General features: G+C 39.5%; 2 protein-coding genes across 6 annotated transcripts in view; one reads left to right on the forward strand and one right to left on the reverse strand.

The window, feature by feature from the left end:
* The window catches only part of DOCK1 (dedicator of cytokinesis 1), a 317,150-nt gene that overhangs the window by 138,460 nt on the left and 163,546 nt on the right, over positions 1-15,144 (forward strand). The window lies entirely within an intron of this gene.
* Positions 1-15,144, reverse strand: part of INSYN2A (inhibitory synaptic factor 2A) — a 49,915-nt gene that overhangs the window by 33,201 nt on the left and 1,570 nt on the right. For all 4 annotated transcript variants that reach the window (XM_052800118.1, XM_052800117.1, XM_052800120.1 and 1 more), the window contains exon 2: positions 103-1,315. In XM_052800118.1, coding sequence (XP_052656078.1) covers positions 103-1,310 — 1,208 coding nt within the window. In that variant the 5' untranslated portion in view covers positions 1,311-1,315. The remainder of the gene's footprint in view (positions 1-102; positions 1,316-15,144) is intronic.

Genomic DNA, 15,144 nt, shown 5'->3' on the forward strand with positions numbered 1-15,144 from the left:
GCGCGGCAGCAGGTGCAAGTTTACATTAGCAAATTCAAGGGCGGGACTTGTTAGAAAAGGCATTTAAAACCGCTTATACTCATGTAAAAAGCTTCTACTCACCCTTCTCTGTGAGCTTCTCCTTTCTCTAGCTCCTGTATAACACCCAACAACACTTTTATGGTTTCCTGACTAGAGCTGATCAAATTTTCCATCATCTGAAGCTGCGCTTTCAAGTCCACAACTTCCGTGTGAGGCACGATTTGTTGGCACTCCTCGCTCACCGCGACGGCCGTCTGGCAAGGCTGGTTCTCCTCCATAGGCGAAACGTTTATCTGAAGGGTCTGTTCGTTACATTCGGTGGCTTGGCACTGCGCCCGCGACGAGCAGGATCGAGCATCTCCCGCCTGGGGCTGAACCCCGTTCAGGTGCGCGGTCCTCTTTTTGTCCTCCTCGGCTGTCGGGCACGGCGACCAGTCGGTCTCGGCCGCGAGGTTTGGCAGGTCGGGCTGCGAGGCGTTCGAACCGGCCGCCGGTGAATAAACGGCAGCCACTTCAGTCTTGAAGACCCTCCCGTGGAGGGGCTGGGCGGCCTCCTCGCTCTCCGGCCGCCCCGCCGCCTGTCTCCCGCGGCCGGGTGGCCGGTCGGCAGCGGCGGGCCGCTCCGAAGAGGGGTCGGCCGAGTTTGGGAGAGGAGGAGGAGGAGGAGGCGGCGGCTCTTTGGGAGAGCTGTGCAAATCGCTGCTTTTCCAGGCCTCGGCCCCGTTGTCGTGAGATCCCGTGTTGGTGCGCTCGTTGATGTGGGAGACGAACTCTGCCGTCTGCAGGCTGCCGGCCTTCTTGCTCCACTGAACGGGCTCCCCTGAGCTCCCGCCGTCTTTGTCCTTGACGTCTATTAGAAACCCGTTGTTCTGACCCTTAAAGGTGTCGACGGTCGAGGCGCTTTTAAGAATATTCCCTTTTTTCCGGTCCAGGGGAAAGGTCTGGTAACACTTTTTCAGATCGGGTGAAGTCTGAACTCCTGTGCTCTTGGTGACGTTGGGTATTGACCTCCGGGCAGGCACCGTCATGTACTTGCGATAAGCCGTTTTGTAGGAGATGGGCTTGGCTTCTCTCTTGTCGGGATCCTGGGTGGTGGACAGCTGTTTGTCCCTCTGCTCGTTCTGGGCCTCGCAGATATCTTTAAATCTCACCTGGAGGGCTTTGTTTCGTTTCTTAATCTGCCGGTTGGGATCCAGTGCGTATTTCATCTCCAACGCGAGTGAAGCCGCTGGCTCAACTTCGCTTTCCGAGGTGGTGAGTAAGCATTTGCCGGGCTCCTTACTCACCATGATGCCTGCATTCAAAAACAGTTCCAAAAGCCTCACGTTACAACAGAAATGGTACTTCTCCCCCCGAAGTTTGCAATATTTGCGCTAACTTCCTCTGCTTTGACTGAAACTGCTCCCGCTCGCAACCTTTTTGCTCGATTCCCGTAAATCATAGTCCTTCACATTAGACTTCGGTGTCTTGCTAGAAAATCGTGCTTTTTATTTCAAATTGTTAAGGCCCGCTCCTCAGAGAGGAGCAGGGCTCAACCCGGTTTTCGTGGCACTAGAAGTTTTTTCCAGCCCCCTTTTCAGAGGACAGGCACCGTGGTTGTCATGCCGGGGGTGCTAGCTCAGCACTCGGACTTCCCTCCAAGGGAATACGGGCTCCCAGGAAGCGAGTCATCTGAATTTACTTGATAGTTAATAGAGGGTACAGGGAAAATGAAAAACAAGTGTCTTCGTACAAATAAAGAAAAGTCTAGAGCACCGACCACCCTTAATACTCCTCTAATGCAAATGTTTAGTAGCAAGAAGTGTCAAACTGGCGTTATTTTTTACAGCATGCTTGCTTACAAAACGCATTTTTTCTGTGTAATGTACTCTGCATTTTTGCCAGAAATTAATTGGTCGTTAGAGATGTCACTATTTGGATTTTTAAAAAATTTACCTCATAGCTAAACAGAAAACCTGGATATATATTAATTATTATCAGCAACTGGTTGGTACTGTTGTACGCATAAAATTTATGAACTACTGAAGTTTGTGGAAGAAGTCAGCGGTGCATCAATTAAGGTTTTGCTTCAAATGCAAAACAACCCATCCTTTACTAGAAGCAGTAATATGCTTTTATAATAAAGCTTCTTATCCCAAAGGATCCTGAAGCACTAAAAAAAACCCAAAAAACCAACCCCACAAAAAACCTGTGATGATTCACAGAAATTACTTAATCTGCAATTGAAATATAAGCACCTCCTTAAGGATGAAAAGATGCCAACTGCTTAACACAGCACATGGCAAGAAAAACCCAACAGCTCTATCGTTGTACAGATCATATGGGTTCTGTAGTAACTGGATAGTTAAGACCTCATTTTTACACCTCATTTGAAGTTGTCATTTTTACTCTCTTATAGCACAAATTTCTCCCTAATGCTGAGGTTTACTGAATTAGCAAATTCCCACTTAACCCAAGTATTCTGCATGTATCTCCTATTTAAATACCGATGTACTCTCTGAGGGACTCGGAGTACAATGTAAAATGAGTAAAAGGACTTTCAGGTGTGGTATTTGAAATACATTTGTAATTAAAATTCTTCGGTCTATTAAATAAAAAATGTGGGACTCTTCAGGAGTTAAGTGCCACAATAGTGTGTATGTTTTATAAAGTCAACTCAGTGGCACAAGTGAGTGAATCCTTATGACTAGTCTGTATTTAGTTTTAATTTAAGAAAACATAATGGAGAAATTACTTTCAATGGCATATTGAATATTTATGCTTTTTTAAAAGTAACATTTCCCAGAAGTTATTAAGACACACAAATGTGCATGGCAGACAATCTGTATACGGCCAGGTTGGACTTCTGGGTTATCAAATTGCATTCAAAAAATCCCACGCAAATGTGTCATTACGTTTTTGGGGTTGGGTTTTTTTTCCATGTTTTACTTCCCTGGTCCAAGTAATGTGCAAACCAGTAACTGAAATATTCTAGAATCCATCTAGTTCGCTTTTTTCTATCTAACTTGTTAGGTTCAGGTAGCAGTGAGGGAGCAGCAGTCATTTCAGAAGGGGAAGTTTCTATCTGAATCTGTGTGATGTAGTAGAAAGTCTGCAGAAGAAAGCAAAAAGAGGGAAGATTCAGGACAAAAATGTTCAAATAATGGAATCTGAGATCGCTAGATAACTAGTCTACAAACTAGGTATGTATATACAGGCCTAGTATCCGATAGCAGGGTGACCTAGCCCCTCTTTTTGGGGAAAAGAGATTATAAAATGGAAATGCTAGAGGGAAGCCTGAAGATAAAATTGAAGCGGAGCAGGGTGGTAGAGTGATCTTTTGTACTTTGCGCCCTGCTGGGCGGTAAGATAAGTTATCCCTATGCCTTTAATACATGATGTACAAATATAGACAAATTTTTGTGTGTGTGTGTAAATAAATTAACTACATATGAATGACAAGAATTTTTTGTTCCAGTTGAAACCCTAAATAAGGAGTCAGTTGTGCTTGTGGGAAATATTAGTATCCTGTACTGGCTGTTTTGGGCTGTCTTTTAATTATAGTAATGTTTGCTGAGTGAACTTATGCCTTTATTTGAGAGACATTCTGCATATACACAGCGCACTGGTTCACAGCTTCCAAAGATGGTGATGGTAGGAAATGCAAACATCCATCCGTCTGTCTATCTAGGGGTGGAATTTTGGAATGCTTTAGCAAATAATGAAGTGCTGTATAAGATACAAACCTCACCCATTAGCCTGCAATCGGACAGACGTTAGCTTTAGAGACAGCTAAAATACGTTGTAAAAACTACTGTCAAAACCAAAACCTGCGCTTTCATTAATGTAGAACTACTGGAAGCAAATCTTCCGTAATGGTCTGGTAAATTAATGAGTTTTCCGAAAACCTAAATACAGTAACACAACAGCCATTATATCCATTAGTTTTCAAATCTGCTAATGTGAGTTCATGCACTACTAAGAAATTGTAGTAAATAGGAAATGTTGCATTTACGAAGATGGGAAATACTCAGTAATTACGTCTGAAAAGAGGGCACACATTTTTATCCATAAAAGAGGCTTACAAAAATTGGTTGTCAGATCTGAAAGTCACTTACTACAAACTTCTCTTTGGATACCTCGGAGTTGTCAAAGTGAGTTTTCTGGCGCTCGATTCTTTAACAGTAGGATCCACTAGCAAACAATTTATTTTAAAGTATTGGCTTGATATTTTATTAGCGTACCTCTGACCCGTCTCGATTTTCAGATTATTTCAGATACCACTTTAATCCCATAATCTTTGGGGCTGCAGGATCGCTGGGTCTGTTTGGAATGACTTAACAGATGGAATTAATGGAGTCCATAACCCAGATGAAACCAGAAGTCTGGCAATATTCTACAGAATAGAAATAGATAAATGGTGTACTATATTCTGTGATGCAGTTAATTTTAAGCATGTCTTTAATAGCCAATAAATTGATTCTTCAAAAATTGCTTGTCTCCCTTCCCAGTTGCACAGCCCTGATTGATTTAGCTAATCTAGCGTTTTCTATTCCCACTAGTAGCTTGGACTAATAATTTTATAGATATCTGTGATTAAGAATGACAACAGCCAAAAGAACTAGATCTTTTTTTAAGCCTTACTGGGATCTCCGTGTCTCCAAGGAGACCTATATGTGCACATTTGATAAAAGAATGGCTGAGCAAACAGTTGATTGCGAGTTAAATATTTAATATGGGAGAGTTTATATAATACTTTTTTGTTTTGTTTCATTTTTGTTTTGGACAAGGTTTTGACTCCAATTTTGCCTTACTTGGGCTCTAGCATTTACAACGTCGTCTCCTGGGAGGCCTTGCTTAATCGTTCAACCTGTACTTGAGACCAGACTGTGCTAGAGGTCTGCCCTCGTCCCACTGAAGTTCGTGCCAACATTCATACCGATTTCCTGGGGAATGGGACCGTGCCATGGGCACAGCCCGCGCCGGGCTGGGAGACTGTAAAAGGAAATCTCGTCGTAATGTGTTTTCCTTTCCCTGCACTACTTATCTGTAATTCTGCTGCCCATTACTCAGCTCAGTAGTGTTTTCTGGAACACAAGGCAGGGCTGGCATACATAAAATGCGCGGCTGTTAAATACGAGAGAAGCTGCAGGATTTTTGGATACTTTAGAAAACTACTTAGATGGAGTTTCTCTGTTTGCATGAGTACTGCACAGTTTATGGCTTACTCTGTCAGGGGGCTAATAAAGGCTTTGAATTTGAATTTTAGTCGCAGATGCCAATTAAATACAGATAATAGATTTAAACTTTTTGTCTGTAGTTACTCTAAACAAACCCTGATTGCATGAGATGATTTGCTAAGCTAAATATTTAAGTAATCACAGAGCTTATTTTTCAGTTTTTAGCCTTGATTTGTTTATAAACTTCCAGCTGATTACCCTTAAGCAGTGTTCCCTTATGTTTGAATATGGAAATAAACTATTAAATAATAAAAAAGTGATGCACGGAGAAGCCTTAAGTTAGTATAAAATCTTCAGGGTAAGTTATGGAAACCACCACCTTTATTATTTCAGGTTCCCCATAGCATGTTATATTCAATTAAATAAATCCTTCCCTTTCAGTTCTCCATTTATTGATGCTGTCCAGATTTCTTCCCCTCAGTTCAGCAATGCAATGGGCATTTCTAGGAAGGAGACCTATTTTATATGATTCACGCCTCAATTACGAGGAGCAGTGGGTTCCCAGCAGTCCTGTTCAAGTCTGTGTCAGCAGGTAAAGCTTAGGTACGTAAGTAAATCTTTGCAGAGCCACTACTCTTAATCTGAAACTCTGCAAAGTCACTGCCCTATAAGGTGAATTATAGTGTTGAATTTCCAGACTGATTTGTTAATGAAGGAAAAGGAGACTTGTAGCTTACCTTATAATGTAAATTTTATTTCTGTCAGTTTTACGATACAGAAGTATACTCAAAGACTAAATGTGTTAATAAGCAGAGTGGAGTTAAACTTTCCAAGTTCCAAATGCAGATGAAAGGCACAGATTTCAGTCTCTGTATTTTCAGACCACATGAAGGCTTTAGAGATACGGCTGTAAACTTCTGTGCACGTATTAAGAGCACACAGGGGTTTTTTGTGCACGTATGTGATAGCTTAAAGGAAAAATAATGTAAGGGATTGCAAATAACTGGGCCTTACCACATAAAGGAAGGCTTATTAGTGATCTGCAACATCTTTAGGCTTCTGAATATATTGAGGCTATACTTCCTCATGAGAAATCCCTGCTGCCTTGTATGCCATTTTTATATGTCTAAATATTATCGTAAAATTTAATAACGCATATTTGGTTTTCAAAAACTATTTGGTGTCTGTAAGTCATCTTGTAAGTGTATACGTAGAATATAATACACTTTACCGTAAAAATAGGCATTTTAAAGAAACTTTACTTCATATGAACAAATACAATATAGAAGCCTATTCTATGTTAACTCTAAATATACCATCGTGCAAGCCAGTGATAGCAACCTGAGCATATTTTACATGTAATGTAAATGTTTTTCTTAATTTTGAGTTGAATAGACTGCTTCTAATATCATGTTATTTCTTCGACTTTCAGACACTTTGACTTCATTAATTTAGGAGTATTTTCAGCCTTTTAAAAGGAAGCCAACTGTTAGATTAACTGACCATGTCATTATGATACAAACTTGAAAATCATACAGTAGTATCCTAAATATTAGTAAGCAATGTCCAGTAGACAGAATTGTGCTGATAAAAATGTTGGAAAATATGATCTTAGCCAGTTAGTAATTATTAGTTGTTTGCAGAAACTTCTCCTGTGTGTTACAATTTTTTAATGGAGTTTTATTACACAAGTATGAGGATAAAACATGACTTCTGGATAAATTCAAGGGTGCAGGTATGCCCAGTTTTTGTGGTGTAAAATGTAGCGATGACTATTATTAGGAAGCCCACCAATGTATCTATTGACATACAAAACTCATGTGGTAGACCAGTCTGTTTTCCTTTTATTGGACTTGTTCGTGTAGAATTACAGAGTTAGTAGTGCTGGTAAATGTCAAACTAGTATTTTGGTTTTTTTTAAATCTGTTTTGAAACCCTTAGGCAATGAACTTGAATTTTTTCTCTCTTGAACTTCCGTATTTATTGCTCAATACTGAATTCATTTTTATTGCTGCATTTATGTATTCTGTATTTTATCAAGTAGACGGTGAATTGCCCTAGCCTTATAATCTTCCTGTTTTGAGAAGTTTGCACCACTTCGATGAATTACAGAGCATTACTACCATTTGCCTGGTAGCACCAAATCGGTGCTTTTCAGCCTATGGTCTGGGTATGCTTGGAAATTTCTCACCTACGTCACTGCTGTGCATACCAGAAAAGAAAGCTCCTATATGCTCCCTAGCAAAATTACAGTTTGCGAAGGGGGAGTTATAATTTCACTGAAAAAAATTAAGAGGTTCCACAGGCTGAAGCAAGGTCTACTAACTTAGACTGATGCTTTATTTTTTAGTTACATTCTCCTGCAAAAACCAGCTTTGGGATGCATTATTTAGAAATAATGCATTGCACTGCAAACTACAAATGTTTGGTAGAGTTGTGATGGTTCTTAGTACAATTTCAAAAAATTGATCTATCGATCATCTAGTTTCAGTGATGACATATGATCAATTCATAATTGCCTTGAAAGTCTTCCTTTGGAATAAATATGATCATATGGCATTTGATTTGTCTTTTATTTTTTTTTTCTCCTATCCATTGGAAGGCTCTGTAAGAATGATGTATAAAAATCATATCCTAGCTAATGGCTGAGATAGAGAATAAGTGCCTTTAAATGCTCTTGTGAGCTTTAGCTTTAGAACTAAGTGGCAACAAATAAAATGTATGATTTAATAAGCCTGTAGAATTTTAGATAAAACAGGAATCTACGGTAAGATAAACAATTTAAAATTTTCCTTACAAAACAATTTCCCTGAATGCACAAGCTGGTATATGGTATTTTCTATAATTTTGACATGTCTTCTACGTGTTCTGAACACAAATTTTTATAATACTTAGGTTTTGTTGCTTCCTATGTTGTTACATGCATAAAATTAAAAGGAATCCGTTCAACATGATAAAATGCACTTGCATTAAAAACAATACAGACCCTTGTGGTCTGAGTTCATATTGGAACAAATGCAATGTCAAAAGATATTCCCTGTCAATTCAGTGTTGTTACAATGTCAAACATTTGCTAGGATTTAGTGTACTGGAAAAAATAACATTACTATTAAAAGAATTATGCTTATTTTTCTTACTGTGCTATGCAGCTATTACTACTATGAAAATCTGAGTAAAGGTTTATTAGCATTATTTTGCCATGTAAATCTGTGCAACTCTTTGTCAGTGTTACAGCTGGTACTTGCAGTGTAAGGATGCTGCTGAGGATGTGTTGCTAGGAGAATCACAAATAGTTCTGCTTATACTGTACTGTCTTCCAGGAGTCCAAAAGCCAGCGTACTTTCACTGGAAGGCTTTTTCATTTTTATGGGACTCTCTGTTAAATAATTTAAATAGCAAGCTGTTAAAAACAAGAGCTTAAAGACAGTCCCTTATCTGCATTATTGTTCAATACTAACTTTTAATTGTTCTTAGTAAACATCAATAGTTTTTGTGGCTGTTCAAGAAAAAAACCAACCACCAAATGACAGGAAAAAAAGCAGTTCTATTCTTTAGCTTCAGCCAACAGGTTTGCAAAACTGTCAGACCTTCGGAGAGTGATCTGGGTGCTAGGGACTGAGAACATGTCCAGACTGCAACCGTCTACATCAACTGCAGTTTATTTTCTTTTTCATCGTAGCTTTTCAAATGTTGGGTAGGGTAAGGAGATAAAATGAGATAAGAGGGTTCCAACTCCATGCTTCGGTCTTGCATCTTCAGTTTTGCTGTGCAGGTAATGGAAAGGCACCGCAGCGTGCCTGGGTGCAGCGCAATGTCCGCAGATCAGTCCGTTCCCCTGGGAACGCAAATAATCTCACCGTATGGAGAATGTGTTTTGTAGTCTGTGGTAGAGCTTACTACAAATGGGGGATGACAGACACCAATGACTTCCCTGAGGTCAGCGGCTGTAAGGCATCAGAACATTGTCAGCTCTTTCTACTTGGATTAGGGTTACATGCAGAGGAGCCTTGGGAGGGTGTGAAGTGGTGCTAAACAAGGTGGCTGGGTAATTTAGGTCTAAAACCTGACATCATTAGCAGGATATTAACTGGTGAATAATACCAGTCTGGCAGATTTGTATTTGCGCTCCAGCTTGCTGTCAGCAGTCACCAGGAAATAAAGGCTGTGTAATTTTCACCTTCTTGAGGAGCACATTTGTGAACAGTTTCTGGTTTCAAGCAGGTTCTGGTTCTGGCTCTGGCTCTGCTGTAATTGTAAATTACCCATGTACAGTTAGACCTCAGCGTGCTGATGTTGGTGAAAGACAAGAGTAGTGCACAAATCAGTTTGACTTCTGCTATAGCAAAGGCTCGTACAAAAATGAGCATTAGTTACCCAAAAAGAGTGTTATTAGCAGAGCAAAAAGCTGTGCTTGAATTGCTGTACTGCAAGTGAATAATAGTCCCTAATGTTGCAAAACTTCTTTCATAGAAGCTGGTTCTAAGATGCTTTTGAAATAAGGAATGTGAAGGAAGAGCCAAACTCTGAAGTGAGGGAAAGTTATCTTAAATTTGAACGTTGGTGCCAATGCTCCAAATCTCAACTCCCAAAGTCTCAAGTTCTCATCAAACATGAGGACTCTGGGAGAAGAGCTGGAGTTGATGGGTAGCACCCGTGCAAACGGCTCATTCCAGGTCACCAGGGAAAATGTTTTTGGTTCAAGGTGGGAAGAACTGTGTGGAGAATGAGGAGGGAAGCCATGAGAGTGTGCGAAGATGGTGTGGAGACATTGAATGAATTGCTTCCAGGTTTCGTGGACCTGAGTCAATGTGGAGTAAGTGATGGTGTTTTAGGATGGGCTATTTGTGATATGGATGATTATGAAGTATATTAAAGTAATAATAGAGATCCTCTTAAGAATATTCATATACCCTTTTTGTCTGTTCGAGTTATATACTCTGCTTGTCTGAAGCGGCGGGATCGTGGCTGAGAACTCCCCTGTTATTAATCAGAATTGCCTGATAACACTCTAGGCACCAGAACTGTCTACTAGACAGATAATTTGCATCACGTTTATTGTGGCTTTGTGTGTTTTTATACTATCACAAAGTGTGAATGCAAGAATGTAACACATTAGTCTCACCAACTTGCTCAGCTAGGACTACCTAAAATACACAGATTTATCTCAGCAACTTAGGCTTAGTCTACAGAATGGATCAGTGTTATCGGTGTTACCAGGCAGTTCAAGCATAATTTCTGCTGAATTACTCTCTTCAGCATTGGGATGTTTTATCTGCCTCTTTGTCAGCTCCTTAGAGATATTGCTGTGTTTTATTTGCCGATGGCCTTGATACACAAAAATGTATTAAACTGATCCACAAGTTAAATTTACTTTAAGTTTACTTGTGGATATCTCCTCATTCATTTCTGATTGTTTTTGCAGAAGAGAATAATGAATATAATAACAAAATGGGTTTGAACAACCAATTACTAATGATTTGAAGGAGAGATTTGGCTTGTTGTAGATTTTTTTTTTTTCTTATTCATATATAAATACACAAACATTGGTGATTTCAGTGAATCGTCGCTTCTTCCTTCTTATCCCAAGGAGAGCAGAAAGTAACTAACCAGACCAAAACTACTTTTCATGCTACTAACTTTAAAATACAGTCCCAAATTTACACACCTGCTTAAGTGGTTTTGTACTGAGCATCATAGAGCCTCTGTTTCGGTTTTTAAAAGTCATTTACACCATGGGGTAAAAAAAACATTTACACCATGGTTGGGCCGTAAAACTTGCATCAGCTTTGACCTCACCGACCTGTTCGAAGCAACAACATCACAACTCTGGCATGAGCACTGGCTGCTGTGATCCTTCCACTCTGTGGTCACAGTGGTGGGCTGTCATACCTGTGTTTTGCTTTGTCTCACTGAAATTTCACAAGATTTCTTAGTCCTGTGGCTTACGTCACTGTGGAAGTGGGATGGAAGTATTTAAGTTGTATAGGTCTCGTAATTCTGCTCAAAGGGGGGGCTAAATACAAAATGACAATTTTTAACTAATTGGAAATTGTGCTGGATGATTTTAGCTGTACAGCAAAGGTTTTACAGCTTTAAGTGCTATGGCTATGACTTGTCTCATAGGACTGCCTCTTGTATGACTGAATTACTGACTAGGTGCCTGCATTTTTTCTGGAGGTTAAAAGAAAATGAAGAGGTGAGGAAGGGCAGGCATAAAACAAGCAGGAGAGGTGGGGAAGAGCATAAAACAAGTAAATCCTTCTGTGTTAGCTTTTGACACTTTCTCCTCACTCAGACAATACGGAATGATCTTCCTTTGCTTTTGTTTTTAAATGGTTTGATTTTGTAACTACGTGGGTTTTATTTACAGGCATGCTATAGCAATCGTGGACAGGCAAAAATGACACAAACCACTTGCTTCTTTTCCCCATGGATGTCATGAGTTAAGGTTGGGATTTTGCCAGTATTATTTCAGTACAAATAAGAAGGAATTCCTGTACCAGGTAAAATGGAAGTAGAAGTAAAAACAGATAGAGGAAAAAGTCTTTGGATGGTGTAGACTGCTAAAAAAAAGTTAATGGTCTCTCTGGAGATGGGCAGAAGACTTCAGCTTTGCATCCAAAGGAGCAGGGTGCCTAACTAGAAATCAATATGGGAGAAAGCATTCTTCAGCACAAAAAACTGATGCTGAAAAAGGACCACAGAGCTGAGGCTGACAGCACCTATAGAAAAAAAGTTTGCAGAGGGCTTCCACAATGCTCGTTAGCTGTTACGAAGTCAGCATGTCAGGCCATATGCTGTTTCTGCAGATCTTGTTAAATCAGGTGCAAAAGCCACGTGCTTACATGTTCTTTGTTCTACCGTATAACTGCATTTTTAGCCTGTTTAATGAAACTGTGGTGGTAGATGAGGAATTTAGAAACCAAACCGGTAGCGTTCCTGCAGGAAAAGCGAGTGCAGTGAACGGTTTATCTAAGACTGTTGTAGTCCTCTAGTGAAATGTTCCTTTTTGTGTGTTGCTGGCTGATTACTCCCTTCTGCTCTCCTGAACATTAAGTACTGGACTGTGGGCGAATACTTTGTTTTGCTTCTTAGTATTCAAATATTATTATTTTACTAGTTGTAGTTTCTTGTGTTGAAAACTAATACTAAGGTCTGATTTCAAATATTAGAAATTTCCATGTAATTTGGCTGCACTTAGCCATACAGTTGAATTTGTAACATGTACATGAGCACATTGTGGGCAAGGATTTTACTGGTTACAAATGACTAATCCAGTCTGTCTTTTTTAGTTGCTGCAGCCTCAGATATATTTGGCTGTAACTACATAGCTTTTGTGAGATCTTTAACACACTTTTTTGATACGGGCTGAGTCTGAGGTCAAATGACCAGCGATGTACTGGGGAATCTGACATGTGGTAGAGCTCCAGCACTTCCCCGCAACGACAAAAATCTCCTCTCGTAATGATAGATTAAGAAGTTCAGATCTGCACCCAAATATCACAGGACTTGGAGGCCTTCAGTGCCAAGGCTTTTAAATCCATCTCTGTTTAATTCAGACTGTGAAAATGGCCCTTACTCTAATACACTCCTCTGTATTGATATCAGTGGATTTGGCTGGAAAAAAACCTATTACTGGAGTCAAATCAGGCCTGGTGTCTTTCTGCCACCGAAAGGAAAAAAAAAACAGGCAAAGAGGAGGACAACAAGAGTTGCTGTTTGATCACTGAATTGTTGTTTTTACAATCAATTATCTTTGCCTATGAGACTTGTGCTCCTATGTACAACTGGAAAGCAGGTGAGTTTTAAGGCACTGATCACCATGACACTGTGCTATGCAGATGTATAAACAAGTTGAACTATTTTTGAGAGTATTAAGGGACCAGCAGAGAGGCTGTTTTCTGTCTGAATGTAGTACAATTGTATTAAATGGACTTCAAAGTGGGGATGTGCCACTAAAATAAGAAAATACTCTGATCACATTCTGTGTGGTCAGTAATAATTTAAAATGGAATGTCAGTACCTAGTGAGTCGTACCTGTGCCTGTTCCTAGGTTGTACAGTATTTTCTAAGCAGAATAAAATCAAGCACCGATTTTCAGAAGGCTAAATATGGAACTCCCACTGAATTCACCACTCTGAGGATTTTTTGTTTGGTGTGTCCCCCCCCCCCCCCCTAAAATATGCTTGGGATTGCTTTTCCTTAAAGCCTATTTAATTTGCAAACTGATTAATAAAAATAGAAGGGAGTATTGTGCTATAGAATAGATTTGTTGCTTACATGTTTTTTAATACCTTGCACAAATTTTCAACAGTTCTTTAAGTAGTGGCTGTCATAAAGCAGGATGTAAGACCTTTTTAATAGCTAGTTTAAACAAGCATGTGAATTTTTTTATGTTCTCAAATATTCTAGATTTACTGTAATTTCCTCAAGTATGCATGAATTATGTGACCACACATCCTCAGTCCTCCCCTGTCCAAGATGACTATGGTTGGATAAGGAACTGCCTTGAGATACCACAGCTCAATAGCTTTGTGGAGGTATCCTTACATTTTAGCACAGATTTCTGGCACGCTAATAGGCTTCCCTGGCTTTCAGTACCACATCGGTCACTGCAAAGGACTGGTGTTGCGAAGTTTGCTTTTAAATTCTCCAGAACAGGATAAACAAAACATCAGTGTTAATATCTGTCATTTGTACAATCTGTTGTTGAGTTTGGATTTCCAAGTAACGCAGCGGAGTGTTGTGGTGACCAATAGTGTTCGGTCCCGGGTAGTGCATGTCAGGAAGACAACGCACGCTCTGTCATTCGGCTCTTGGGCAGGCTCTTGGGTTTCTTAGCCGTATTTTCCTTCTATATGTTAATCTCCATTGAACTTGGCTACTCTTTTTTTTCTTTTTTCCTCCGAATTAATTATATGTGCTGTGCATCTCTCATGCAGAAATGCTTCTGTCAGTGAAATAGTTAACTGGGGAAAAAAAATGCAGCTATGATCTTGAGCTACTTGTTTGTCAGCTTAATCAGTAGAAGGGTGCATTGAATGTTAAGTGCTGTCCCTCTTGATAAGTAACTAATACTTTCTTTTGTGGTGCTGTTGCCCAGCTGGTTTTTTATGTGTCAATCTCGGGGTAAGGCACTGATTTCATTCAAGATTAGAATTATTTTGAGCATCTTGTTAAAAATATACATCGTTAATAATTACAGAGTCCGAAAGAACACATATTTTTCATCAAGGGCATCATGATGTCCTTACCAGAAAAAAAAAAAAAAAAAAAAGCTTATTTAGTATCAGCCTTCCCCAGTGAGCTCATTCTATGAAGGCAGTATGCTTTAAATGCAACAGCACCTTAAACTCTGTGGCAGTGATTTTATTTTACAACTGTTCAGTATGAGTATTTGGATTAGCAATATACATTATGCATTTCTATTGAAATCAATGACTGTATGCCATCACTGTATAGAGGAATATAAACCTCCACATGATAAATAAGTTACATCTGAGCACTGAGATATTTTCATCTGAGCTGCTCGTATGCATTTATAATGCTAGAAAAAAAAAACCCATCCAGCTTTTAACTTAGAATTGTTATTTGTACTTGAAGAGAACAGTATTATTGTGGTAAAGAAAGGCAGGCATGAGCAGACTGGTAGAACACCAATAGGCTTCACACCAAAAGTAAGGAAATACGTTACTCTCCATGCTTGGCATATTTTTACTATAGGTATGTTTGCTTGAAATTTTACATTAAATTATTCTGAGTAGATGGCTAGGACAGTTACATGTCGTGTGGTTTTTTTTTTTTTTTAGTTTGGGTTTTTTTTAGCTAGTAGTTTCATCTAGCAGCTAGATTTTAACCTTGATACATGCAGCATTCCTGACACCACTGTAAATACGAGCAGTAATCACGATGGAACACTTAAGCAAGGGGAATAAATTCCCAGTTTATATTAGACGTGACCTGT

The sequence above is a fragment of the Harpia harpyja genome, chromosome 10 (assembly GCF_026419915.1).
Source record: "Harpia harpyja isolate bHarHar1 chromosome 10, bHarHar1 primary haplotype, whole genome shotgun sequence".
Lineage (NCBI taxonomy): Eukaryota > Metazoa > Chordata > Aves > Accipitriformes > Accipitridae > Harpia > Harpia harpyja.